Source organism: Trichomonas vaginalis, chromosome IV (assembly GCF_026262505.1).
Source record: "Trichomonas vaginalis G3 chromosome IV, whole genome shotgun sequence".
NCBI lineage: Eukaryota > Parabasalia > Trichomonadida > Trichomonadidae > Trichomonas > Trichomonas vaginalis.
In genome coordinates this window covers 8535856-8562338 of record NC_067206.1, presented here as the reverse complement: position 1 = coordinate 8562338, position 26483 = coordinate 8535856, and the positions used below count along the sequence as shown (strand labels likewise).

The 26483-nt window shown below is 30.2% G+C and overlaps 2 protein-coding genes across 2 annotated transcripts, besides 21 other annotated features; both read right to left on the bottom strand.

Annotated features, from left to right (window-relative positions):
- Nucleotides 1–126: 126 nt before the first annotated feature.
- Nucleotides 127–164: a mobile genetic element.
- Nucleotides 127–164: a terminal%2Cinverted (terminal inverted repeat of Banshee-A3 transposon ID:TVAGG3_0052970).
- A 600-nt stretch (nt 165–764) lies between these two features.
- Nucleotides 765–1823: a mobile genetic element.
- Nucleotides 1824–2505: 682 nt separating this feature from the next.
- Nucleotides 2506–2542: a mobile genetic element.
- Nucleotides 2506–2542: a terminal%2Cinverted (terminal inverted repeat of Banshee-A3 transposon ID:TVAGG3_0052950).
- A 688-nt stretch (nt 2543–3230) lies between these two features.
- Nucleotides 3231–3264: a terminal%2Cinverted (terminal inverted repeat of MuDR-4N1_TV transposon ID:TVAGG3_0052940).
- Nucleotides 3231–4004: a mobile genetic element.
- A 3245-nt stretch (nt 4005–7249) lies between these two features.
- Nucleotides 7250–7588, bottom strand: TVAGG3_0052930 (uncharacterized protein; the record flags this gene model as incomplete). Its single annotated transcript, XM_051221091.1, has 1 exon — nt 7250–7588. The coding sequence occupies one exon, from the start codon at nt 7586–7588 to the stop codon at nt 7250–7252; it is 339 nt and encodes a 112-aa protein (XP_051106077.1).
- Nucleotides 7589–8788: 1200 nt separating this feature from the next.
- Nucleotides 8789–8826: a mobile genetic element.
- Nucleotides 8789–8826: a terminal%2Cinverted (terminal inverted repeat of Banshee-A3 transposon ID:TVAGG3_0052920).
- A 601-nt stretch (nt 8827–9427) lies between these two features.
- Nucleotides 9428–10486: a mobile genetic element.
- Nucleotides 10487–11168: 682 nt separating this feature from the next.
- Nucleotides 11169–11205: a mobile genetic element.
- Nucleotides 11169–11205: a terminal%2Cinverted (terminal inverted repeat of Banshee-A3 transposon ID:TVAGG3_0052900).
- A 685-nt stretch (nt 11206–11890) lies between these two features.
- Nucleotides 11891–11924: a terminal%2Cinverted (terminal inverted repeat of MuDR-4N1_TV transposon ID:TVAGG3_0052890).
- Nucleotides 11891–12786: a mobile genetic element.
- Nucleotides 12787–16029: 3243 nt separating this feature from the next.
- On the bottom strand, nt 16030–16368 carry TVAGG3_0052880 (uncharacterized protein; the record flags this gene model as incomplete). Its single annotated transcript, XM_051221090.1, has 1 exon — nt 16030–16368. The coding sequence occupies one exon, from the start codon at nt 16366–16368 to the stop codon at nt 16030–16032; it is 339 nt and encodes a 112-aa protein (XP_051106076.1).
- Nucleotides 16369–17568: 1200 nt separating this feature from the next.
- Nucleotides 17569–17606: a mobile genetic element.
- Nucleotides 17569–17606: a terminal%2Cinverted (terminal inverted repeat of Banshee-A3 transposon ID:TVAGG3_0052870).
- Nucleotides 17607–18207: 601 nt separating this feature from the next.
- Nucleotides 18208–19266: a mobile genetic element.
- A 682-nt stretch (nt 19267–19948) lies between these two features.
- Nucleotides 19949–19985: a mobile genetic element.
- Nucleotides 19949–19985: a terminal%2Cinverted (terminal inverted repeat of Banshee-A3 transposon ID:TVAGG3_0052850).
- Nucleotides 19986–20670: 685 nt separating this feature from the next.
- Nucleotides 20671–20704: a terminal%2Cinverted (terminal inverted repeat of MuDR-4N1_TV transposon ID:TVAGG3_0052840).
- Nucleotides 20671–21810: a mobile genetic element.
- Between the last annotated feature and the right edge of the window lie 4673 nt (nt 21811–26483).

Genomic DNA, 26483 nt, shown 5'->3' with positions numbered 1-26483 from the left:
TGTGCCATGCAATTATGAATTAGAATATTTGTAAATTCAACTGTATATAATAATCTTTTAATTGAAAAACATCATCAGACCAAGAGATGTTAATCATGTGCATCTAATATAATTGTTTTTGTCTAGTGTTGAAAACAGAAATTCATCAAAAGTGACACCTCAGAAAAGCTATAATATTGAATTTTTGGAACTTTTGATAGAGCACGTTTTTAAATATTAATTAAAGTAAATGTATATTTCGTAAAGATTCTTTTTAAAAAAATAAAATTTTGAAGAAGAACACAAAATCTTCTGAAAAATAATATCACATAAACTTCATATTTTTTCTAATATATAACTATTTTATATAAAAATCAAATTCAATGATCTTAAAAGCGAAGGATAAACCTCAAAATTTACGAATATAATGAGTGGGAATATAATGCTTATCTATCATAAAACCATATGAAATATCAATTTTTGCTTTACGCCTAATTTTTGACGACAATTAGCAAAAAATGTTAAATGTTAACACTCAGTCCATTTGAATATGAAAAATAAAATTGACTTTGATTAAATGTTTTTATTTATCATGCAATTCTTCTTTGCGACCAAAGATTTGAATAAAATTTCAAAAAATAAGATAGCTTAAAAATAATATACGGTAGTGTTTACTAATAGATGAATAGTATATAAATTCTATTAAAATGGATTTGATCCAAAAAGATATATAAAATTTGATCATAAATAAAATTGTTTAGAAGTCATTTAAAATGATGTAATTATTCAAATTTTGCTAAAACCCATTCCTCTTTGATATATAACTCCCATTTTTGCATTTCTGGCTCGTACCAAAATTTTGAAACTTCGAATAATTCGTTAGGAGTGTAATTACTATTCGTTTTTGGATTAATATCGAGAGATAAATGTGGTGTATTGTTGTATTTTTCAATGAACTGCTGAACTGAGTCCTTGATTTGTTGAATATCATCCAACTCGTCTGGCAAAAACTTTTCTAAGCTTGGCCACAGGCGCTCCACCTTGCCGTTCTGTCTTGGCATATACGGCAAGGTGTGCTTCCAAACTATTCCGTTTTCCTGCATAACCTGGCCGAATTCACCGCGGTTTTCACCGCCGTTATCGGTCCAGATGCAGTAAGGGATAAACTCCTCTAAAAGTTTTCTTAAAATATTCGCTGTTGAGTTGGAAGACTTGTTTTTCAATAATTTAGTTTTGAGAACTTTACGTGTCATATCATTCAATATGGCAAAGAATGGAAAAGAAACATTACCGTGAAGGTAATGAATATCGCAGTGCCATATCAAATTCTTTGATATGGCACGATATTTGGTAGGTGGATCTGCTGGTTTGTAATCTCTTTTTGAAGATAAACCTGATTCCATCATAAATTTTTCCACTTGATGAGGCTTTATTTTTTGTAAATTGTCAAAAATTTGATCTTTTGTCAAATCTTCTATATTTTCAAATTCTTTTGCAATTTCTTCTTTTTCTTTCTCACAATCGGGATTTTGAACAATATTTTGAAACCTTTTAATCAATAAATAAGTTTTTGAAATTCCTCCTTTATATTGTGAAACACAAGAATTAATTAATTGTTTTTGTTCAAATGTTGGTGGATTTGGTTTTCTGCCGCGACTAACTTTTGGTAATTCGATTTCTTGAAGTTGAAATGCTCTTCTTATTGTATTTTCGGCAACATTCAATTTAATTTTACCATTTTCCAATTCAACTTCCTTTCCCACACTTTTGTAATATTCACCTTCTTCTATTCTTCTTTTAGCTTCAAATAGCCATTCTCTGTTTATAGATTTGGCAGTAGTCATAAAAGTGGTCCTTCTTTTGTGATAAGATTCAAATTTGAATGTGGATGATAAATAAAAAATAATAAATAATTGTATAATTTAAATGAAGAAGTAATTTAAAACGATTTTATTTATGATCAAATTTTATATATTTTTTGGATCAAATCCATTTTAATAGAATTTATATACTATTCATCTATTAGTAAACACTACCGTATATTATTTTTTAAGCTATCTTATTTTTTGAACTTTTATTCAAATCTTTGGTCGCAAGAAGAATTGCATGATAAATAAAAACATTTAATCAAAGTCAATTTTATTTTTCATATTCAAATGGACTGAGTGTTAACATTTAACATTTTTTGCTAATTGTCGTCAAAAATTAGGCGTAAAGCAAAAATTGATATTTCATATGGTTTTATGATAGATAAGCATTATATTCCCACTCATTATATTCGTAAATTTTGAGGTTTATCCTTCGCTTTTAAGATCATTGAATTTGATTTTTATATAAAATAGTTATATATTAGAAAATAATATGAGTTTATGTGATATTATTTTTCAGAAGATTTCATTCTATATGCCTATGAAAAGTACTCTCAAAACTAACTTTTTCCTAATTATAATTAAATCTAGAATATTGTATTATGCTTAGTGTTATTTCATTTTTCTCATTCAATTTAGAATTTACAAATGTCAAAAATTGAGAGCTGTCACTTTTGATGAATTTCTGTTTATTACATAGCATTAATAAAAAAATCATTTGTTCTGATTAATATTTATCCAATAATAATATATATTCATTTTTGAATTTAATTAGCTTTTTTAAAGCTTAATATTTAATAATATTATTATTCAACATTCTTAATAAAATAAGATATATGCTTTATGTCTAATATATGTTTTGTAGAAATTTCGAGGAAATATCAAGGTTTCAACATCACTTCACTTCCACCATTTCGTCTTACGAAAGTTTAATTGTATGATTAAATACTTGGGCCATTCTAATATTTCATCTTTTTGAAATCGATTTTGCTCAATAGGATATGTATTAAAATATTTTTCCAATGCATCCAATAAATTATCCGTGCCATTTATTGATATATCAAGAAAGTCGTTTTTGTTTTGTTTCTATCGGGGTAATACGATGTGAAAAGTGACAAAAATATACTATGATTTATATTTCATTGTATAATAAAAGTCGAAAGGGAGTCCTAACCTTAAGAAAGGGCTCTCTTCTCGACTTTCTGCTGCAATCGCACTCGAATTGCGCGTATATTACTGCTTCTTTCATTAGAAGTAGTATATACGCGCAAACAATATGCCATGGCAAGTGCACTTGTCGCCACTTTTAATGTTTCTCAAATGCAATGCGGGAAGGAGTGGCAATATAGTACTTGGGTAGTTGTGGAGTTATGTGTTAGGAGAGGGAACAGGACAAATTTGCCACACGGCACTTTTTTTTAAAAAAAATTAATGGAGCGGAGCGATACTCTGCTGCAGGAGCCCCAAGGCTCCCAATCATTACGAAAGGGAGCCTCAGGGCTCCTGAGAATCCATCAGCAGAGGCCTTTTCATTTGGCCTCTGCTGATCAAAGATTCGGCGAAGCCATTCTTCGTCTCAGGAGCCCCAAGGCTCCCAATCATTACGAAAGGGAGCCTCAGGGCTCCTGAGAATCCATCAGTAGAGGCCTTTTCATTTGGCCTCTGCTGATCAAAGATTCGGCGAAGCCATTCTTCGTCTCAGGAGCCCCAAGGCTCCCAATCATTACGAAAGGGAGCCTCAGGGCTCCTGAGAAACCTCTTTGAGAAGGTTTTCTTTAAGAAAACCTTCTCAAAGATGATTGTCAGCATTCACTCAAAATCTACCAAGAGTTTCAAAGTTTCAAATCTATCTGAAATGAAGCTTTGAATCTCTTGTATATCTAATTGTAGAGGTACCTTTTCAAAATGTCTTCTATTGATTAAATTTAATCAGTAAAAGTCATTTTGAAAAGGTACATCTCTATAATTGCTATTGAGCATTCACTCTTGGAACCTTGGAGCTCTTGTGTAGTGCATGAAAACTCCAAGATTCTAGAATAAAACATATATCATAGACATAATTTCTTCAAATATAATTTAAGGTTATTTTTTAAAAAATTAGAACAGCGTAATTTAAGGTTATTGAAAAGTGACACTTGACAAATTTATCCCGCACTCTTCAAAAATAAGGAAATTTTGATAAATATCCTCATCGCTATTATCATAAAAGATTCAATATCCCTTTCGATATTTAATGACAAATTTGAAAAGGTGTTTGAAATTCTTTCGGATTTTGTTGAATTTAACCCAAAATTTATTATTAATTGTTTACAAGAAATTTTATTTAACTCTTCTTGTAAAGAAAACTTTGCCAATATTTTGAATGCATTTGAAAATTCCGAGCTTAGAATATATTTGGATGAATGCGAAGATGAAATCGATCCTGAAATTTTTGACTCTCTCAAAAATATGTATTCAATTTTAAATGAATCTAATTCTCATCAATAATAACATATGAATAAAAAATAAATGGATTTAATTTTTTTTATCAGTTTCAATAGATTACAGTTATTTTTATTTTCTACAATATCTCATTACCAAATCGTTTTAACTCTTTGTATATCAAAGAATAATAATAAGTGACCTGTAATAACCATACTCATAATGGATTAGACCTCAAATTATTTAAAATGTCAATTCAATATTATTAAATTACAATTTCTTTTATTCTAATAGATTTTAACTAGCCAATCATGATTACAAATATTGTAGCCTTCATTAACTCATAATATCGAAGAATATAACTTATATTCATGGACAATTTGTGATTAATTTCCAATAATATATAAAACCGACTCAAATTAATCATGTTGGCATTAGCGCGCATCGATGCTCAATCTACCTGTAGTATTATAAGCTTATATTCCTATTTTTCAGCATTAAAATTGTGAATTACGTAATTTTGTCATAGTTTTACGTAATTTTAATTTTTTTTGATAAGAAAAAAATGACTTTAAGAAAAAACGAGATCACTCATAATCTTTTTCTCAGAAAACTGCAGAGTATACAACAAATGTACTCAAACGTGCATTAAGCACAATACCTGGTCCCCATTTCGCTCTATGGACCGATAATGGTACAAAAAATAAAGAAAAATTGCAAAAACGTTCCCACTTTTTGAGAGGGATGTTTTGCAAAATAATTTTATGGACATCTCTGGAAAGTTTCATTTCAGTTTGATAATATATCCAACACCTATATAGAAGAGCCTTGCTGATTTGACCTGAAAGAGCGAAAGTTAGTTTTTTGATTTGAAAACCCTGCAATTTAATATTGTTAAGGACTCAATGTAGAAATATGATATAATATCATGTAGAGATCAATCATCTTCCAAAAATCTTCTATGTATGAAAGAAAAAAATTTGCAAAACGTACCTCTCAAGAAGTGGGAACGTTTTGCACACTCTCGAAAATAAAACACAATTTCATTAATTATTATGCGAAAGGGGAATTGAACATATTTTTATTCAACCAGATAATCCTCAGGCCAACAGATTTCGCAAAGAGAATTTCCCCAAACAGTAAGATTTTTCAAAAAAAAGAAATATAATGCGAAGAATTAAGATTAATCACCGAAAAAACAACTGATTTTACTTACTTTAATGATTTTGAAGATATGCAAATTATCAGGAAGAAAGCTCAATATAACAAATAAAATAATATTCTAATTTGCAAGAATGGGTTTAATGACTACGCACAAATACATAGCCTCATACATATCAACAAAGGTCTTGGGTCTCCGAGGTTCTCAATTTCATCAGAAACCGCTATATGATAACCAAGCTTACTCAGATCTACACATAAATACATAGCCTCATACATATCAACAAAGGTCTCTCTACTCTTAAGTTCCAATTCCCAAAATTTTATTTTTATATTTATTGGCAAAAGGTAAAAGTTCCAAATTATCGTATCGTTAATTTTTAATTTGCTTTCAAATTATATTTTTTGTACTTACGTTCAATTTTTATTTTTAATAAATTATTTATATTAAAATTTCGAAATATTCATAAATACATTCAATTCATATAATAATAGTCAATATCATCGTTTTGAGAAGATCAGATCCTACACAAAAACCATGGAGAGGATTGTATTTTCAATGTATGCCTCTGGTCGAGCACTAAAAGCAAAAGCTAGACAGTTTTTAACCTGTATAATAAAAATGTATCATATATCTTTTTGGAAAATAAAAACAAATTTTTATTTATTCAATATTATATAAAAAGGTGTTGATATTGCAGGTTTTTCAGTATGTTTTCCATCCCAATAAAACTCAATATTAATCGATATATCTGAAAAATACGAGGTGTCAAAGTGGTGAATTTCACCTCACTTCGTTTTGCTCCATTAAATTGACTCAATTTCATCCCTTTGCTGAGAATTTTTGTATTTGGAGGATAATAATCTAAATAATTCGAAATATTTGTTACAATAACTATCAGTGCTTGATTTAATGTTTGAATTTGATTGCTTCAAATTGCGCAATTTTAAGTAATTCGGCGTCAGATGTTAATTTTTTGCAAGAAGAATTAAATATATATGTGGGATTTGGTATTGCGTTTGATGTTTTGTTTGTTAATTCGTTGGATAAGGCTTTATCTGGGTTCCACGGATGAATACCATACTGATGCATTGACTTAATCACAAGCATCAATTAAAATTCTTACAATTTTTAACCTTGGTTTTGGGGTATTTGATAAATTATCTTGCTCATATGTGTAAAGCGGAACATATTTTAACCTGTTATTCTTTGATCTCAAAGATGCTGCACATCCTACATCAAATAACTGGAGAACTACTGTGCAGTAAGCTGGAAATGTCAAGAGTTCAATTCTGAAGAGACTCAAAAGTTTGCAAGTAAAATAACTTACTCGGCTGATATGATTATCACCGAATACGATATTATGCTGAGCTGCTGTGATAGCATCAAGACTTGAGCGATATCTCTGGATTTCGATAATAAAAGTTAAATTAAAGATATCCCATATCTTCTTTGTCATCCATCCATAAGATTGTCCTGTAAGGAATGCTCTCACGGAGCGGAGTTCCTGTGAACAATTTTATATTCCTGGAACAATAATAAATGGTTTCATCCGGTATCCTTCAGAATTATATGGGAAGATACTAGTAACAAGCACAAATTCATGCTCTTCTTTGGTTAAAGGAGGGTTGCTTTCAGTGCAGATAACTTTGTAACGCTTTGATGAAGCAGAGATGTTTCATAAATACTCCACTTATTCCATGGATCAATTCCTGCCGTATACTGAAATTAATGTAAGAAGTTAGCAACTGTTGCTGTGTTACAGTACTTTGCTCGTTTTTCCTCATTTTCTTTTGAGCTTTTGATCTCAATGTTGAGATCAGAGCAAACTCTGTTTAACCATGATCTTGAGGGGAGATATACTTCTAGCGAAGTAAACAATTCTTTTTCCTCTTGTTGGAAATTCGTCTGGATGAACAAGGCCAGCTAGATATAAAGCTCTGCTGTATCTATACTCCAGTAATTCGTAGGCAATCTGATAAGCTTCGATTACCTTTTCACATGCAAGACCTTTTGCTCTTTGATTGATTTCACCATAAAAATCAAGTAATTCGACCTCTGAAAGATACGATGGTTCTCCACCATTACATGTGGTTGTCCATACATTTTCCGCAATTGTATGTCGCAACTCTGCAGTTATTGAATCATCGCGTTCCATGTGAAATTCATCTTTGTTATCAGTGTAGCACTTTTTGTTTAGTCTTCTTTTGAAGATTTTACGTTGAATACGAGACAAAACTGCTTTTTCTCAATGAAGTTTACATTTGGCTTTAATGTAATTAAGACTTTTCATGTCACTTTTTGTAAAGTTCATTTTCGGTACGGAACAAATGCATATATTAATGCATTAATTCTAAATGTAATAAATTTTGTATCTTTGAAAATTTCAAAGTTAAAAAAAATTGGACTAATATTATTCGTCTTCAAATGTACTATGCAAATTAAAGTTTTTGGGCTATGGATTCTGTGGGATAAGATTATTGAAATTTTGGATGTTCCTCGAATTGGCCAGAGATTCGAGTGTCAATGCCTTGTTCCATAACATAGTAATTGTGTTTGTGACTGAGCATATTTTTTTCTAAAATATAGAGATTAAAATTGTAAAAATCTTCATTTAAGGAGTTCCTGTTAAATGATTGTGACTTGATTATATTTGTGTCGTTTTTGGTAGTCTCTTTATTCGATTTTGATGAATTTATGTTCGAAATTCGGTATTTAACTAATAAGATTCAGAGTAAAACACTGGAAATCGGATATTCTCTATGCCAATGAACTGGACAATCTGTGTGTTTGGGAGGTGAAATTCCAAATTTTTTTGAAATCCCGAAAATGAAGATCAACCCTTTATTTTTGATTAAGATATTTTACAATTTCAGATTTTTTTGAATACTTTTGATTCGGTTTTGTTAAAAGCATATCAGCTAACTTGTTTTAAAAATCACATATTTTTATGTGGTAAGACGAAATGATGGAAGTGAGGCATATCTCAATATTTTCACCAGATCTTCAGGCATTTAGCATGGATATATAATTGTTATCATGATTTGTATTTAGTAATATTATTTAATCCAACTTATCAAAGCTAAACAAGATAAGAAATGCGTTTTAATTTTTTTTTCAAACAAAATTGAACAAAAAATACACTTAGAAGATATATTTCTTTAAGTTATTTATAGTAATGGAAATAATATGGTATATCTATCATTAACATATAAGCAGATCATACCTCTCTTGTGCCATGCAATTATGAATTAAGAATTTTGTAAATTCAACTGTATATAATAATCTTTTAATTGAAAAACATCATCAGACCAAGAGATGTTAATCATGTGCATCTAATATAATTGTTTTTGTCTAGTGTTGAAAACAGAAATTCATCAAAAGTGACACCTCAGAAAAGCTATAATATTGAATTTTTGGAACTTTTGATAGAGCACGTTTTTAAATATTAATTAAAGTAAATGTATATTTCGTAAAGATTCTTTTTAATAAAAAATAAAATTTTGAAGAAGAACACAAAATCTTCTGAAAAATAATATCACATAAACTCATATTATTTTCTAATATATAACTATTTTATATAAAAATCAAATTCAATGATCTTAAAAGCGAAGGATAAACCTCAAAATTTACGAATATAATGAGTGGGAATATAATGCTTATCTATCATAAAACCATATGAAATATCAATTTTTGCTTTACGCCTAATTTTTGACGACAATTAGCAAAAAATGTTAAATGTTAACACTCAGTCCATTTGAATATGAAAAATAAAATTGACTTTGATTAAATGTTTTTATTTATCATGCAATTCTTCTTGCGACCAAAGATTTGAATAAAATTTCAAAAAATAAGATAGCTTAAAAATAATATACGGTAGTGTTTACTAATAGATGAATAGTATATAAATTCTATTAAAATGGATTTGATCCAAAAAGATATATAAAATTTGATCATAAATAAAATTGTTTAGAAGTCATTTAAAATGATGTAATTATTCAAATTTTGCTAAAACCCATTCCTCTTTGATATATAACTCCCATTTTTGCATTTCTGGCTCGTACCAAAATTTTGAAACTTCGAATAATTCGTTAGGAGTGTAATTACTATTCGTTTTTGGATTAATATCGAGAGATAAATGTGGTGTATTGTTGTATTTTTCAATGAACTGCTGAACTGAGTCCTTGATTTGTTGAATATCATCCAACTCGTCTGGCAAAAACTTTTCTAAGCTTGGCCACAGGCGCTCCACCTTGCCGTTCTGTCTTGGCATATACGGCAAGGTGTGCTTCCAAACTATTCCGTTTTCCTGCATAACCTGGCCGAATTCACCGCGGTTTTCACCGCCGTTATCGGTCCAGATGCAGTAAGGGATAAACTCCTCTAAAAGTTTTCTTAAAATATTCGCTGTTGAGTTGGAAGACTTGTTTTTCAATAATTTAGTTTTGAGAACTTTACGTGTCATATCATTCAATATGGCAAAGAATGGAAAAGAAACATTACCGTGAAGGTAATGAATATCGCAGTGCCATATCAAATTCTTTGATATGGCACGATATTTGGTAGGTGGATCTGCTGGTTTGTAATCTCTTTTTGAAGATAAACCTGATTCCATCATAAATTTTTCCACTTGATGAGGCTTTATTTTTTGTAAATTGTCAAAAATTTGATCTTTTGTCAAATCTTCTATATTTTCAAATTCTTTTGCAATTTCTTCTTTTTCTTTCTCACAATCGGGATTTTGAACAATATTTTGAAACCTTTTAATCAATAAATAAGTTTTTGAAATTCCTCCTTTATATTGTGAAACACAAGAATTAATTAATTGTTTTTGTTCAAATGTTGGTGGATTTGGTTTTCTGCCGCGACTAACTTTTGGTAATTCGATTTCTTGAAGTTGAAATGCTCTTCTTATTGTATTTTCGGCAACATTCAATTTAATTTTACCATTTTCCAATTCAACTTCCTTTCCCACACTTTTGTAATATTCACCTTCTTCTATTCTTCTTTTAGCTTCAAATAGCCATTCTCTGTTTATAGATTTGGCAGTAGTCATAAAAGTGGTCCTTCTTTTGTGATAAGATTCAAATTTGAATGTGGATGATAAATAAAAATCAAAAATAATTGTTATAATTTAAATGAAGAAGTAATTTAAAACGATTTTATTTATGATCAAATTTTATATATTTTTTTGGATCAAATCCATTTTAATAGAATTTATATACTATTCATCTATTAGTAAACACTACCGTATATTATTTTTAAGCTATCTTATTTTTTGAACTTTTATTCAAATCTTTGGTCGCAAGAAGAATTGCATGATAAATAAAAACATTTAATCAAAGTCAATTTTATTTTTCATATTCAAATGGACTGAGTGTTAACATTTAACATTTTTTGCTAATTGTCGTCAAAAATTAGGCGTAAAGCAAAAATTGATATTTCATATGGTTTTATGATAGATAAGCATTATATTCCCACTCATTATATTCGTAAATTTTGAGGTTTATCCTTCGCTTTTAAGATCATTGAATTTGATTTTTATATAAAATAGTTATATATTAGAAAATAATATGAGTTTATGTGATATTATTTTTCAGAAGATTTCATTCTATATGCCTATGAAAAGTACTCTCAAAACTAACTTTTTCCTAATTATAATTAAATCTAGAATATTGTATTATGCTTAGTGTTATTTCATTTTTCTCATTCAATTTAGAATTTACAAATGTCAAAAATTGAGAGCTGTCACTTTTGATGAATTTCTGTTTATTACATAGCATTAATAAAAAAATCATTTGTTCTGATTAATATTTATCCAATAATAATATATATTCATTTTTGAATTTAATTAGCTTTTTTAAAGCTTAATATTTAATAATATTATTATTCAACATTCTTAATAAAATAAGATATATGCTTTATGTCTAATATATGTTTTGTAGAAATTTCGAGGAAATATCAAGGTTTCAACATCACTTCACTTCCACCATTTCGTCTTACGAAAGTTTAATTGTATGATTAAATACTTGGGCCATTCTAATATTTCATCTTTTTGAAATCGATTTTGCTCAATAGGATATGTATTAAAATATTTTTCCAATGCATCCAATAAATTATCCGTGCCATTTATTGATATATCAAGAAAGTCGTTTTGTTTTGTTTCTATCGGGGTAATACGATGTGAAAAGTGACAAAAATATACTATGATTTATATTTCATTGTATAATAAAGTCGAGAAGGGAGTCCTAAACTTAAGAAAGGGCTCTCTTCTCGACTTTCTGCTGCAATCTCACTCGAATTGCGCGTATATACTGCTTCTTTCATTAGAAGTAGTATATACGCGCAACAATATGCCATGGCAAGTGCACTTGTCGCCACTTTTAATGTTTCTCAAATGCAATGCGGGAAGGAGTGGCAATATAGTACTTGGGTAGTTGTGGAGTTATGTGTTAGGAGAGGGAACAGGACAAATTTGCCACACGGCACTTTTTTTTAAAAAAAATTAATGGAGCGGAGCGATACTCTGCTGCAGGAGCCCCAAGGCTCCCAATCATTACGAAAGGGAGCCTCAGGGCTCCTGAGAATCCATCAGCAGAGGCCTTTTCATTTGGCCTCTGCTGATCAAAGATTCGGCGAAGCCATTCTTCGTCTCAGGAGCCCCAAGGCTCCCAATCATTACGAAAGGGAGCCTCAGGGCTCCTGAGAATCCATCAGCAGAGGCCTTTTCATTTGGCCTCTGCTGATCAAAGATTCGGCGAAGCCATTCTTCGTCTCAGGAGCCCCAAGGCTCCCAATCATTACGAAAGGGAGCCTCAGGGCTCCTGAGAATCCATCAGTAGAGGCCTTTTCATTTGGCCTCTGCTGATCAAAGATTCGGCGAAGCCATTCTTCGTCTCAGGAGCCCCAAGGCTCCCAATCATTACGAAAGGGAGCCTCAGGGCTCCTGAGAAACCTCTTTGAGAAGGTTTTCTTTAAGAAAACCTTCTCAAAGATGATTGTCAGCATTCACTCAAAATCTACCAAGAGTTTCAAAGTTTCAAATCTATCTGAAATGAAGCTTTGAATCTCTTGTATATCTAATTGTAGAGGTACCTTTTCAAAATGTCTTCTATTGATTAAATTTAATCAGTAAAAGTCATTTTGAAAAGGTACATCTCTATAATTGCTATTGAGCATTCACTCTTGGAACCTTGGAGCTCTTGTGTAGTGCATGAAAACTCCAAGATTCTAGAATAAAACATATATCATAGACATAATTTCTTCAAATATAATTTAAGGTTATTTTTTAAAAAATTAGAACAGCGTAATTTAAGGTTATTGAAAAGTGACACTTGACAAATTTATCCCGCACTCTTCAAAAATAAGGAAATTTTGATAAATATCCTCATCGCTATTATCATAAAAGATTCAATATCCCTTTCGATATTTAATGACAAATTTGAAAAGGTGTTTGAAATTCTTTCGGATTTTGTTGAATTTAACCCAAAATTTATTATTAATTGTTTACAAGAAATTTTATTTAACTCTTCTTGTAAAGAAAACTTTGCCAATATTTTGAATGCATTTGAAAATTCCGAGCTTAGAATATATTTGGATGAATGCGAAGATGAAATCGATCCTGAAATTTTTGACTCTCTCAAAAATATGTATTCAATTTTAAATGAATCTAATTCTCATCAATAATAACATATGAATAAAAAATAAATGGATTTAATTTTTTTTATCAGTTTCAATAGATTACATTTTTTTATTTTCTACAATATCTCATTACCAAATCGTTTTAACTCTTTGTATATCAAAGAATAATAATAAGTGACCTGTAATAACCATACTCATAATGGATTAGACCTCAAATTATTTAAAATGTCAATTCAATATTATTAAATTACAATTTCTTTTATTCTAATAGATTTTAACTAGCCAATCATGATTACAAATATTGTAGCCTTCATTAACTCATAATATCGAAGAATATAACTTATATTCATGGACAATTTGTGATTAATTTCCAATAATATATAAAACCGACTCAAATTAATCATGTTGGCATTAGCGCGCATCGATGCTCAATCTACCTGTAGTATTATAAGCTTATATTCCTATTTTTCAGCATTAAAATTGTGAATTACGTAATTTTGTCATAGTTTTACGTAATTTTAATTTTTTTTGATAAGAAAAAAATGACTTTAAGAAAAAACGAGATCACTCATAATCTTTTTCTCAGAAAACTGCAGAGTATACAACAAATGTACTCAAACGTGCATTAAGCACAATACCTGGTCCCCATTTCGCTCTATGGACCGATAATGGTACAAAAAATAAAGAAAAATTGCAAAAACGTTCCCACTTTTTGAGAGGGATGTTTTGCAAAATAATTTTATGGACATCTCTGGAAAGTTTCATTTCAGTTTGATAATATATCCAACACCTATATAGAAGAGCCTTGCTGATTTGACCTGAAAGAGCGAAAGTTAGTTTTTTGATTTGAAAACCCTGCAATTTAATATTGTTAAGGACTCAATGTAGAAATATGATATAATATCATGTAGAGATCAATCATCTTCCAAAAATCTTCTATGTATGAAAGAAAAAAATTTGCAAAACGTACCTCTCAAGAAGTGGGAACGTTTTGCACACTCTCGAAAATAAAACACAATTTCATTAATTATTATGCGAAAGGGGAATTGAACATATTTTTATTCAACCAGATAATCCTCAGGCCAACAGATTTCGCAAAGAGAATTTCCCCAAACAGTAAGATTTTTCAAAAAAAAGAAATATAATGCGAAGAATTAAGATTAATCACCGAAAAAACAACTGATTTTACTTACTTTAATGATTTTGAAGATATGCAAATTATCAGGAAGAAAGCTCAATATAACAAATAAAATAATATTCTAATTTGCAAGAATGGGTTTAATGACTACGCACAAATACATAGCCTCATACATATCAACAAAGGTCTTGGGTCTCCGAGGTTCTCAATTTCATCAGAAACCGCTATATGATAACCAAGCTTACTCAGATCTACACATAAATACATAGCCTCATACATATCAACAAAGGTCTCTCTACTCTTAAGTTCCAATTCCCAAAATTTTATTTTTATATTTATTGGCAAAAGGTAAAAGTTCCAAATTATCGTATCGTTAATTTTTAATTTGCTTTCAAATTATATTTTTTGTACTTACGTTCAATTTTTATTTTTAATAAATTATTTATATTAAAATTTCGAAATATTCATAAATACATTCAATTCATATAATAATAGTCAATATCATCGTTTTGAGAAGATCAGATCCTACACAAAAACCATGGAGAGGATTGTATTTTCAATGTATGCCTCTGGTCGAGCACTAAAAGCAAAAGCTAGACAGTTTTTAACCTGTATAATAAAAATGTATCATATATCTTTTTGGAAAATAAAAACAAATTTTTATTTATTCAATATTATATAAAAAGGTGTTGATATTGCAGGTTTTTCAGTATGTTTTCCATCCCAATAAAACTCAATATTAATCGATATATCTGAAAAATACGAGGTGTCAAAGTGGTGAATTTCACCTCACTTCGTTTTGCTCCATTAAATTGACTCAATTTCATCCCTTTGCTGAGAATTTTTGTATTTGGAGGATAATAATCTAAATAATTCGAAATATTTGTTACAATAACTATCAGTGCTTGATTTAATGTTTGAATTTGATTGCTTCAAATTGCGCAATTTTAAGTAATTCGGCGTCAGATGTTAATTTTTTGCAAGAAGAATTAAATATATATGTGGGATTTGGTATTGCGTTTGATGTTTTGTTTGTTAATTCGTTGGATAAGGCTTTATCTGGGTTCCACGGATGAATACCATACTGATGCATTGACTTAATCACAAGCATCAATTAAAATTCTTACAATTTTTAACCTTGGTTTTGGGGTATTTGATAAATTATCTTGCTCATATGTGTAAAGCGGAACATATTTTAACCTGTTATTCTTTGATCTCAAAGATGCTGCACATCCTACATCAAATAACTGGAGAACTACTGTGCAGTAAGCTGGAAATGTCAAGAGTTCAATTCTGAAGAGACTCAAAAGTTTGCAAGTAAAATAACTTACTCGGCTGATATGATTATCACCGAATACGATATTATGCTGAGCTGCTGTGATAGCATCAAGACTTGAGCGATATCTCTGGATTTCGATAATAAAAGTTAAATTAAAGATATCCCATATCTTCTTTGTCATCCATCCATAAGATTGTCCTGTAAGGAATGCTCTCACGGAGCGGAGTTCCTGTGAACAATTTTATATTCCTGGAACAATAATAAATGGTTTCATCCGGTATCCTTCAGAATTATATGGGAAGATACTAGTAACAAGCACAAATTCATGCTCTTCTTTGGTTAAAGGAGGGTTGCTTTCAGTGCAGATAACTTTGTAACGCTTTGATGAAGCAGAGATGTTTCATAAATACTCCACTTATTCCATGGATCAATTCCTGCCGTATACTGAAATTAATGTAAGAAGTTAGCAACTGTTGCTGTGTTACAGTACTTTGCTCGTTTTTCCTCATTTTCTTTTGAGCTTTTGATCTCAATGTTGAGATCAGAGCAAACTCTGTTTAACCATGATCTTGAGGGGAGATATACTTCTAGCGAAGTAAACAATTCTTTTTCCTCTTGTTGGAAATTCGTCTGGATGAACAAGGCCAGCTAGATATAAAGCTCTGCTGTATCTATACTCCAGTAATTCGTAGGCAATCTGATAAGCTTCGATTACCTTTTCACATGCAAGACCTTTTGCTCTTTGATTGATTTCACCATAAAAATCAAGTAATTCGACCTCTGAAAGATACGATGGTTCTCCACCATTACATGTGGTTGTCCATACATTTTCCGCAATTGTATGTCGCAACTCTGCAGTTATTGAATCATCGCGTTCCATGTGAAATTCATCTTTGTTATCAGTGTAGCACTTTTTGTTTAGTCTTCTTTTGAAGATTTTACGTTGAATACGAGACAAAACTGCTTTTTCTCAATGAAGTTTACATTTGGCTTTAATGTAATTAAGACTTTTCATGTCACTTTTTGTAAAGTTCATTTTCGGTACGGAACAAATGCATATATTAATGCATTAATTCTAAATGTAATAAATTTTGTATCTTTGAAAATTTCAAAGTTAAAAAAAATTGGACTAATATTATTCGTCTTCAAATGTACTATGCAAATTAAAGTTTTTGGGCTATGGATTCTGTGGGATAAGATTATTGAAATTTTGGATGTTCCTCGAATTGGCCAGAGATTCGAGTGTCAATGCCTTGTTCCATAACATAGTAATTGTGTTTGTGACTGAGCATATTTTTTTCTAAAATATAGAGATTAAAATTGTAAAAATCTTCATTTAAGGAGTTCCTGTTAAATGATTGTGACTTGATTATATTTGTGTCGTTTTTGGTAGTCTCTTTATTCGATTTTGATGAATTTATGTTCGAAATTCGGTATTTAACTAATAAGATTCAGAGTAAAACACTGGAAATCGGATATTCTCTATGCCAATGAACTGGACAATCTGTGTGTTTGGGAGGTGAAATTCCAAATTTTTTTGAAATCCCGAAAATGAAGATCAACCCTTTATTTTTGATTAAGATATTTTACAATTTCAGATTTTTTTGAATACTTTTGATTCGGTTTTGTTAAAAGCATATCAGCTAACTTGTTTTAAAAATCACATATTTTTATGTGGTAAGACGAAATGATGGAAGTGAGGCATATCTCAATATTTTCACCAGATCTTCAGGCATTTAGCATGGATATATAATTGTTATCATGATTTGTATTTAGTAATATTATTTAATCCAACTTATCAAAGCTAAACAAGATAAGAAATGCGTTTTAATTTTTTTTTCAAACAAAATTGAACAAAAAATACACTTAGAAGATATATTTCTTTAAGTTATTTATAGTAATGGAAATAATATGGTATATCTATCATTAACATATAAGCAGATCATACCTCTCTTGTGCCATGCAATTATGAATTAAGAATTTTGTAAATTCAACTGTATATAATAATCTTTTAATTGAAAAACATCATCAGACCAAGAGATGTTAATCATGTGCATCTAATATAATTGTTTTTGTCTAGTGTTGAAAACAGAAATTCATCAAAAGTGACACCTCAGAAAAGCTATAATATTGAATTTTTGGAACTTTTGATAGAGCACGTTTTTAAATATTAATTAAAGTAAATGTATATTTTGTAAAGATTCTTTTTAATAAAAAATAAAATTTTGAAGAAGAACACAAAATCTTCTGAAAAATAATATCACATAAACTCATATTATTTTCTAATATATAACTATTTTATATAAAAATCAAATTCAATGATCTTAAAAGCGAAGGATAAACCTCAAAATTTACGAATATAATGAGTGGGAATATAATGCTTATCTATCATAAAACCATATGAAATATCAATTTTTGCTTTACGCCTAATTTTTGACGACAATTAGCAAAAAATGTTAAATGTTAACACTCAGTCCATTTGAATATGAAAAATAAAATTGACTTTGATTAAATGTTTTTATTTATCATGCAATTCTTCTTGCGACCAAAGATTTGAATAAAATTTCAAAAAATAAGATAGCTTAAAAATAATATACGGTAGTGTTTACTAATAGATGAATAGTATATAAATTCTATTAAAATGGATTTGATCCAAAAAGATATATAAAATTTGATCATAAATAAAATTGTTTAGAAGTCATTTAAAATGATGTAATTATTCAAATTTTGCTAAAACCCATTCCTCTTTGATATATAACTCCCATTTTTGCATTTCTGGCTCGTACCAAAATTTTGAAACTTCGAATAATTCGTTAGGAGTGTAATTACTATTCGTTTTTGGATTAATATCGAGAGATAAATGTGGTGTATTGTTGTATTTTTCAATGAACTGCTGAACTGAGTCCTTGATTTGTTGAATATCATCCAACTCGTCTGGCAAAAACTTTTCTAAGCTTGGCCACAGGCGCTCCACCTTGCCGTTCTGTCTTGGCATATACGGCAAGGTGTGCTTCCAAACTATTCCGTTTTCCTGCATAACCTGGCCGAATTCACCGCGGTTTTCACCGCCGTTATCGGTCCAGATGCAGTAAGGGATAAACTCCTCTAAAAGTTTTCTTAAAATATTCGCTGTTGAGTTGGAAGACTTGTTTTTCAATAATTTAGTTTTGAGAACTTTACGTGTCATATCATTCAATATGGCAAAGAATGGAAAAGAAACATTACCGTGAAGGTAATGAATATCGCAGTGCCATATCAAATTCTTTGATATGGCACGATATTTGGTAGGTGGATCTGCTGGTTTGTAATCTCTTTTTGAAGATAAACCTGATTCCATCATAAATTTTTCCACTTGATGAGGCTTTATTTTTTGTAAATTGTCAAAAATTTGATCTTTTGTCAAATCTTCTATATTTTCAAATTCTTTTGCAATTTCTTCTTTTTCTTTCTCACAATCGGGATTTTGAACAATATTTTGAAACCTTTTAATCAATAAATAAGTTTTTGAAATTCCTCCTTTATATTGTGAAACACAAGAATTAATTAATTGTTTTTGTTCAAATGTTGGTGGATTTGGTTTTCTGCCGCGACTAACTTTTGGTAATTCGATTTCTTGAAGTTGAAATGCTCTTCTTATTGTATTTTCGGCAACATTCAATTTAATTTTACCATTTTCCAATTCAACTTCCTTTCCCACACTTTTGTAATATTCACCTTCTTCTATTCTTCTTTTAGCTTCAAATAGCCATTCTCTGTTTATAGATTTGGCAGTAGTCATAAAAGTGGTCCTTCTTTTGTGATAAGATTCAAATTTGAATGTGGATGATAAATAAAAATCAAAAATAATTGTTATAATTTAAATGAAGAAGTAATTTAAAACGATTTTATTTATGATCAAATTTTATATATTTTTTTGGATCAAATCCATTTTAATAGAATTTATATACTATTCATCTATTAGTAAACACTACCGTATATTATTTTTAAGCTATCTTATTTTTTGAAATTTTATTCAAATCTTTGGTCGCAAGAAGAATTGCATGATAAATAAAAACATTTAATCAAAGTCAATTTTATTTTTCATATTCAAATGGACTGAGTGTTAACATTTAACATTTTTTGCTAATTGTCGTCAAAAATTAGGCGTAAAGCAAAAATTGATATTTCATATGGTTTTATGATAGATAAGCATTATATTCCCACTCATTATATTCGTAAATTTTGAGGTTTATCCTTCGCTTTTAAGATCATTGAATTTGATTTTTATATAAAATAGTTATATATTAGAAAATAATATGAGTTTATGTGATATTATTTTTCAGAAGATTTCATTCTATATGCCTATGAAAAGTACTCTCAAAACTAACTTTTTCCTAATTATAATTAAATCTAGAATATTGTATTATGCTTAGTGTTATTTCATTTTTCTCATTCAATTTAGAATTTACAAATGTCAAAAATTGAGAGCTGTCACTTTTGATGAATTTCTGTTTATTACATAGCATTAATAAAAAAATCATTTGTTCTGATTAATATTTATCCAATAATAATATATATTCATTTTTGAATTTAATTAGCTTTTTTAAAGCTTAATATTTAATAATATTATTATTCAACATTCTTAATAAAATAAGATATATGCTTTATGTCTAATATATGTTTTGTAGAAATTTCGAGGAAATATCAAGGTTTCAACATCACTTCACTTCCACCATTTCGTCTTACGAAAGTTTAATTGTATGATTAAATACTTGGGCCATTCTAATATTTCATCTTTTTGAAATCGATTTTGCTCAATAGGATATGTATTAAAATATTTTTCCAATGCATCCAATAAATTATCCGTGCCATTTATTGATATATCAAGAAAGTCGTTTTGTTTTGTTTCTATCGGGGTAATACGATGTGAAAAGTGACAAAAATATACTATGATTTATATTTCATTGTATAATAAAGTCGAGAAGGGAGTCCTAACCTTAAGAAAGGGCTCTCTTCTCGACTTTCTGCTGCAATCTCACTCGAATTGCGCGTATATACTGCTTCTTTCATTAGAAGTAGTATATACGCGCAACAATATGCCATGGCAAGTGCACTTGTCGCCACTTTTAATGTTTCTCAAATGCAATGCGGGAAGGAGTGGCAATATAGTACTTGGGTAGTTGTGGAGTTATGTGTTAGGAGAGGGAACAGGACAAATTTGCCACACGGCACTTTTTTTTAAAAAAAATTAATGGAGCGGAGCGATACTCTGCTGCAGGAGCCCCAAGGCTCCCAATCATTACGAAAGGGAGCCTCAGGGCTCCTGAGAATCCATCAGCAGAGGCCTTTTCATTTGGCCTCTGCTGATCAAAGATTCGGCGAAGCCATTCTTCGTCTCAGGAGCCCCAAGGCTCCCAATCATTACGAAAGGGAGCCTCAGGGCTCCTGAGAATCCATCAGCAGAGGCCTTTTCATTTGGCCTCTGCTGATCAAAGATTCGGCGAAGCCATTCTTCGTCTCAGGAGCCCCAAGGCTCCCAATCATTACGAAAGGGAGCCTCAGGGCTCCTGAGAATCCATCAGTAGAGGCCTTTTCATTTGGCCTCTGCTGATCAAAGATTCGGCGAAGCCATTCTTCGTCTCAGGAGCCCCAAGGCTCCCAATCATTACGAAAGGGAGCCTCAGGGCTCCTGAGAATCCATCAGTAGAGGCCTTTTCATTTGGCCTCTGCTGATCAAAGATTCGGCGAAGCCATTCTTCGTCTCAGGAGCCCCAAGGCTCCCAATCATTACGAAAGGGAGCCTCAGGGCTCCTGAGAATCCATCAGTAGAGGCCTTTTCATTTGGCCTCTGCTGATCAAAGATTCGGCGAAGCCATTCTTCGTCTCAGGAGCCCCAAGGCTCCCAATCATTACGAAAGGGAGCCTCAGGGCTCCTGAGAAACCTCTTTGAGAAGGTTTTCTTTAAGAAAACCTTCTCAAAGATGATTGTCAGCATTCACTCAAAATCTACCAAGAGTTTCAAAGTTTCAAATCTATCTGAAATGAAGCTTTGAATCTCTTGTATATCTAATTGTAGAGGTACCTTTTCAAAATGTCTTCTATTGATTAAATTTAATCAGTAAAAGTCATTTTGAAATGGTACATCTCTATAATTGCTATTGAGCATTCACTCTTGGAACCTTGGAGCTCTTGTGTAGTGCATGAAAACTCCAAGATTCTAGAATAAAACATATATCATAGACATAATTTCTTCAAATATAATTTAAGGTTATTTTTTAAAAAATTAGAACAGCGTAATTTAAGGTTATTGAAAAGTGACACTTGACAAATTTATCCCGCACTCTTCAAAAATAAGGAAATTTTGATAAATATCCTCATCGCTATTATCATAAAAGATTCAATATCCCTTTCGATATTTAATGACAAATTTGAAAAGGTGTTTGAAATTCTTTCGGATTTTGTTGAATTTAACCCAAAATTTATTATTAATTGTTTACAAGAAATTTTATTTAACTCTTCTTGTAAAGAAAACTTTGCCAATATTTTGAATGCATTTGAAAATTCCGAGCTTAGAATATATTTGGATGAATGCGAAGATGAAATCGATCCTGAAATTTTTGACTCTCTCAAAAATATGTATTCAATTTTAAATGAATCTAATTCTCATCAATAATAACATATGAATAAAAAATAAATGGATTTAATTTTTTTTATCAGTTTCAATAGATTACAGTTATTTTTATTTTCTACAATATCTCATTACCAAATCGTTTTAACTCTTTGTATATCAAAGAATAATAATAAGTGACCTGTAATAACCATACTCATAATGGATTAGACCTCAAATTATTTAAAATGTCAATTCAATATTATTAAATTACAATTTCTTTTATTCTAATAGATTTTAACTAGCCAATCATGATTACAAATATTGTAGCCTTCATTAACTCATAATATCGAAGAATATAACTTATATTCATGGACAATTTGTGATTAATTTCCAATAATATATAAAACCGACTCAAATTAATCATGTTGGCATTAGCGCGCATCGATGCTCAATCTACCTGTAGTATTATAAGCTTATATTCCTATTTTTCAGCATTAAAATTGTGAATTACGTAATTTTGTCATAGTTTTACGTAATTTTAATTTTTTTTGATAAGAAAAAAATGACTTTAAAAAAAACGAGATCACTCATAATCTTTTTCTCAGAAAACTGCAGAGTATACAACAAATGTACTCAAACGTGCATTAAGCACAATACCTGGTCCCCATTTCGCTCTATGGACCGATAATGGTACAAAAAATAAAGAAAAATTGCAAAAACGTTCCCACTTTTTGAGAGGGATGTTTTGCAAAATAATTTTATGGACATCTCTGGAAAGTTTCATTTCAGTTTGATAATATATCCAACACCTATATAGAAGAGCCTTGCTGATTTGACCTGAAAGAGCGAAAGTTAGTTTTTTGATTTGAAAACCCTGCAATTTAATATTGTTAAGGACTCAATGTAGAAATATGATATAATATCATGTAGAGATCAATCATCTTCCAAAAATCTTCTATGTATGAAAGAAAAAAATTTGCAAAACGTACCTCTCAAGAAGTGGAACGTTTTGCACACTCTCGAAAATAAAACACAATTTCATTAATTATTATGCGAAAGGGGAATTGAACATATTTTTATTCAACCAGATAATCCTCAGGCCAACAGATTTCGCAAAGAGAATTTCCCCAAACAGTAAGATTTTTCAAAAAAAAGAAATATAATGCGAAGAATTAAGATTAATCACCGAAAAAAACAACTGATTTTACTTACTTTAATGATTTTGAAGATATGCAAATTATCAGGAAGAAGCTCAATATAACAAATAAAATAATATTCTAATTTGCAAGAATGGGTTTAATGACTACGCACAAATACATAGCCTCATACATATCAACAAAGGTCTTGGGTCTCCGAGGTTCTCAATTTCATCAGAAACCGCTATATGATAACCAAGCTTACTCAGATCTACACATAAATACATAGCCTCATACATATCAACAAAGGTCTCTACTCTTAAGTTCCAATTCCCAAAATTTTATTTTTATATTTATTGGCAAAAGGTAAAAGTTCCAAATTATCGTATCGTTAATTTTTAATTTGCTTTCAAATTATATTTTTTGTACTTACGTTCAATTTTTATTTTAATAAATTATTTATATTAAAATTTCGAAATATTCATAAATACATTCAATTCATATAATAATAGTCAATATCATCGTTTTGAGAAGATCAGATCCTACACAAAAACCATGGAGAGGATTGTATTTTCAATGTATGCCTCTGGTCGAGCACTAAAAGCAAAAGCTAGACAGTTTTTAACCTGTATAAAAATGTATCATATATCTTTTTGGAAAATAAAAACAAATTTTATTTATTCAATATTATATAAAAAGGTGTTGATATTGCAGGTTTTTCAGTATGTTTTCCATCCCAATAAAACTCAATATTAATCGATATATCTGAAAAATACGAGGTGTCAAAGTGGTGAATTTCACCTCACTTCGTTTTGCTCCATTAAATTGACTCAATTTCATCCCTTTGCTGAGAATTTTTGTATTTGGAGGATAATAATCTAAATAATTCGAAATATTTGTTACAATAACTATCAGTGCTTGATTTAATGTTTGAATTTGATTGCTTCAAATTGCGCAATTTTAAGTAATTCGGCGTCAGATGTTAATTTTTTGCAAGAAGAATTAAATATATATGTGGATTTGGTATTGCGTTTGATGTTTTGTTTGTTAATTCGTTGGATAAGGCTTTATCTGGGTTCCACGGATGAATACCATACTGATGCATTGACTTAATCACAAGCATCAATTAAAATTCTTACAATTTTTAACCTTGGTTTTGGGGTATTTGATAAATTATCTTGCTCATATGTGTAAAGCGGAACATATTTTAACCTGTTATTCTTTGATCTCAAAGATGCTGCACATCCTACATCAAATAACTGGAGAACTACTGTGCAGTAAGCTGGAAATGTCAAGAGTTCAATTCTGAAGAGACTCAAAAGTTTGCAAGTAAAATAACTTACTCGGCTGATATGATTATCACCGAATACGATATTATGCTGAGCTGCTGTGATAGCATCAAGACTTGAGCGATATCTCTGGATTTCGATAATAAAAGTTAAATTAAAGATATCCCATATCTTCTTTGTCATCCATCCATAAGATTGTCCTGTAAGGAATGCTCTCACGGAGCGGAGTTCCTGTGAACAATTTTATATTCCTGGAACAATAAAAATGGTTTCATCCGGTATCCTTCAGAATTATATGGGAAGATACTAGTAACAAGCACAAATTCATGCTCTTCTTTGGTTAAAGGAGGGTTGCTTTCAGTGCAGATAACTTTGTAACGCTTTGATGAAGCAGAGATGTTTCATAAATACTCCACTTATTCCATGGATCAATTCCTGCCGTATACTGAAATTAATGTAAGAAGTTAGCAACTGTTGCTGTGTTACAGTACTTTGCTCGTTTTTCCTCATTTTCTTTTGAGCTTTTGATCTCAATGTTGAGATCAGAGCAAACTCTGTTTAACCATGATCTTGAGGGGAGATATACTTCTAGCGAAGTAAACAATTCTTTTTCCTCTTGTTGGAAATTCGTCTGGATGAACAAGGCCAGCTAGATATAAAGCTCTGCTGTATCTATACTCCAGTAATTCGTAGGCAATCTGATAAGCTTCGATTACCTTTTCACATGCAAGACCTTTTGCTCTTTGATTGATTTCACCATAAAAATCAAGTAATTCGACCTCTGAAAGATACGATGGTTCTCATTACATGTGGTTGTCCATACATTTTCCGCAATTGTATGTCGCAACTCTGCAGTTATTGAATCATCGCGTTCCATGTGAAATTCATCTTTGTTATCAGTGTAGCACTTTTTGTTTAGTCTTCTTTTGAAGATTTTACGTTGAATACGAGACAAAACTGCTTTTTCTCAATGAAGTTTACATTTGGCTTTAATGTAATTAAGACTTTTCATGTCACTTTTTGTAAAGTTCATTTTCGGTACGGAAGAAATGCATATATTAATGCATTAATTCTAAATGTAATAAATTTTGTATCTTTGAAAATTTCAAAGTTAAAAAAAATTGGACTAATATTATTCGTCTTCAAATGTACTATGCAAATTAAAGTTTTTGGGCTATGGATTCTGTGGGATAAGATTATTGAAATTTTGGATGTTCCTCGAATTGGCCAGAGATTCGAGTGTCAATGCCTTGTTCCATAACATAGTAATTGTGTTTGTGACTGAGCATATTTTTTTCTAAAATATAGAGATTAAAATTGTAAAAATCTTCATTTAAGGAGTTCCTGTTAAATGATTGTGACTTGATTATATTTGTGTCGTTTTTGGTAGTCTCTTTATTCGATTTTGATGAATTTATGTTCGAAATTCGGTATTTAACTAATAAGATTCAGAGTAAAACACTGGAAATCGGATATTCTCTATGCCAATGAACTGGACAATCTGTGTGTTTGGGAGGTGAAATTCCAAATTTTTTTGAAATCCCGAAAATGAAGATCAACCCTTTATTTTTGATTAAGATATTTTACAATTTCAGATTTTTTTGAATACTTTTGATTCGGTTTTGTTAAAAGCATATCAGCTAACTTGTTTTAAAAATCACATATTTTTATGTGGTAAGACGAAATGATGGAAGTGAGGCATATCTCAATATTTTCACCAGATCTTCAGGCATTTAGCATGGATATATAATTGTTATCATGATTTGTATTTAGTAATATTATTTAATCCAACTTATCAAAGCTAAACAAGATAAGAAATGCGTTTTAATTTTTTTTCAAACAAAATTGAACAAAAAATACACTTAGAAGATATATTTCTTTAAGTTATTTATAGTAATGGAAATAATATGGTATATCTATCATTAACATATAAGCAGATCATACCTCTCTTGTGCCATGCAATTATGAATTAAGAATTTTG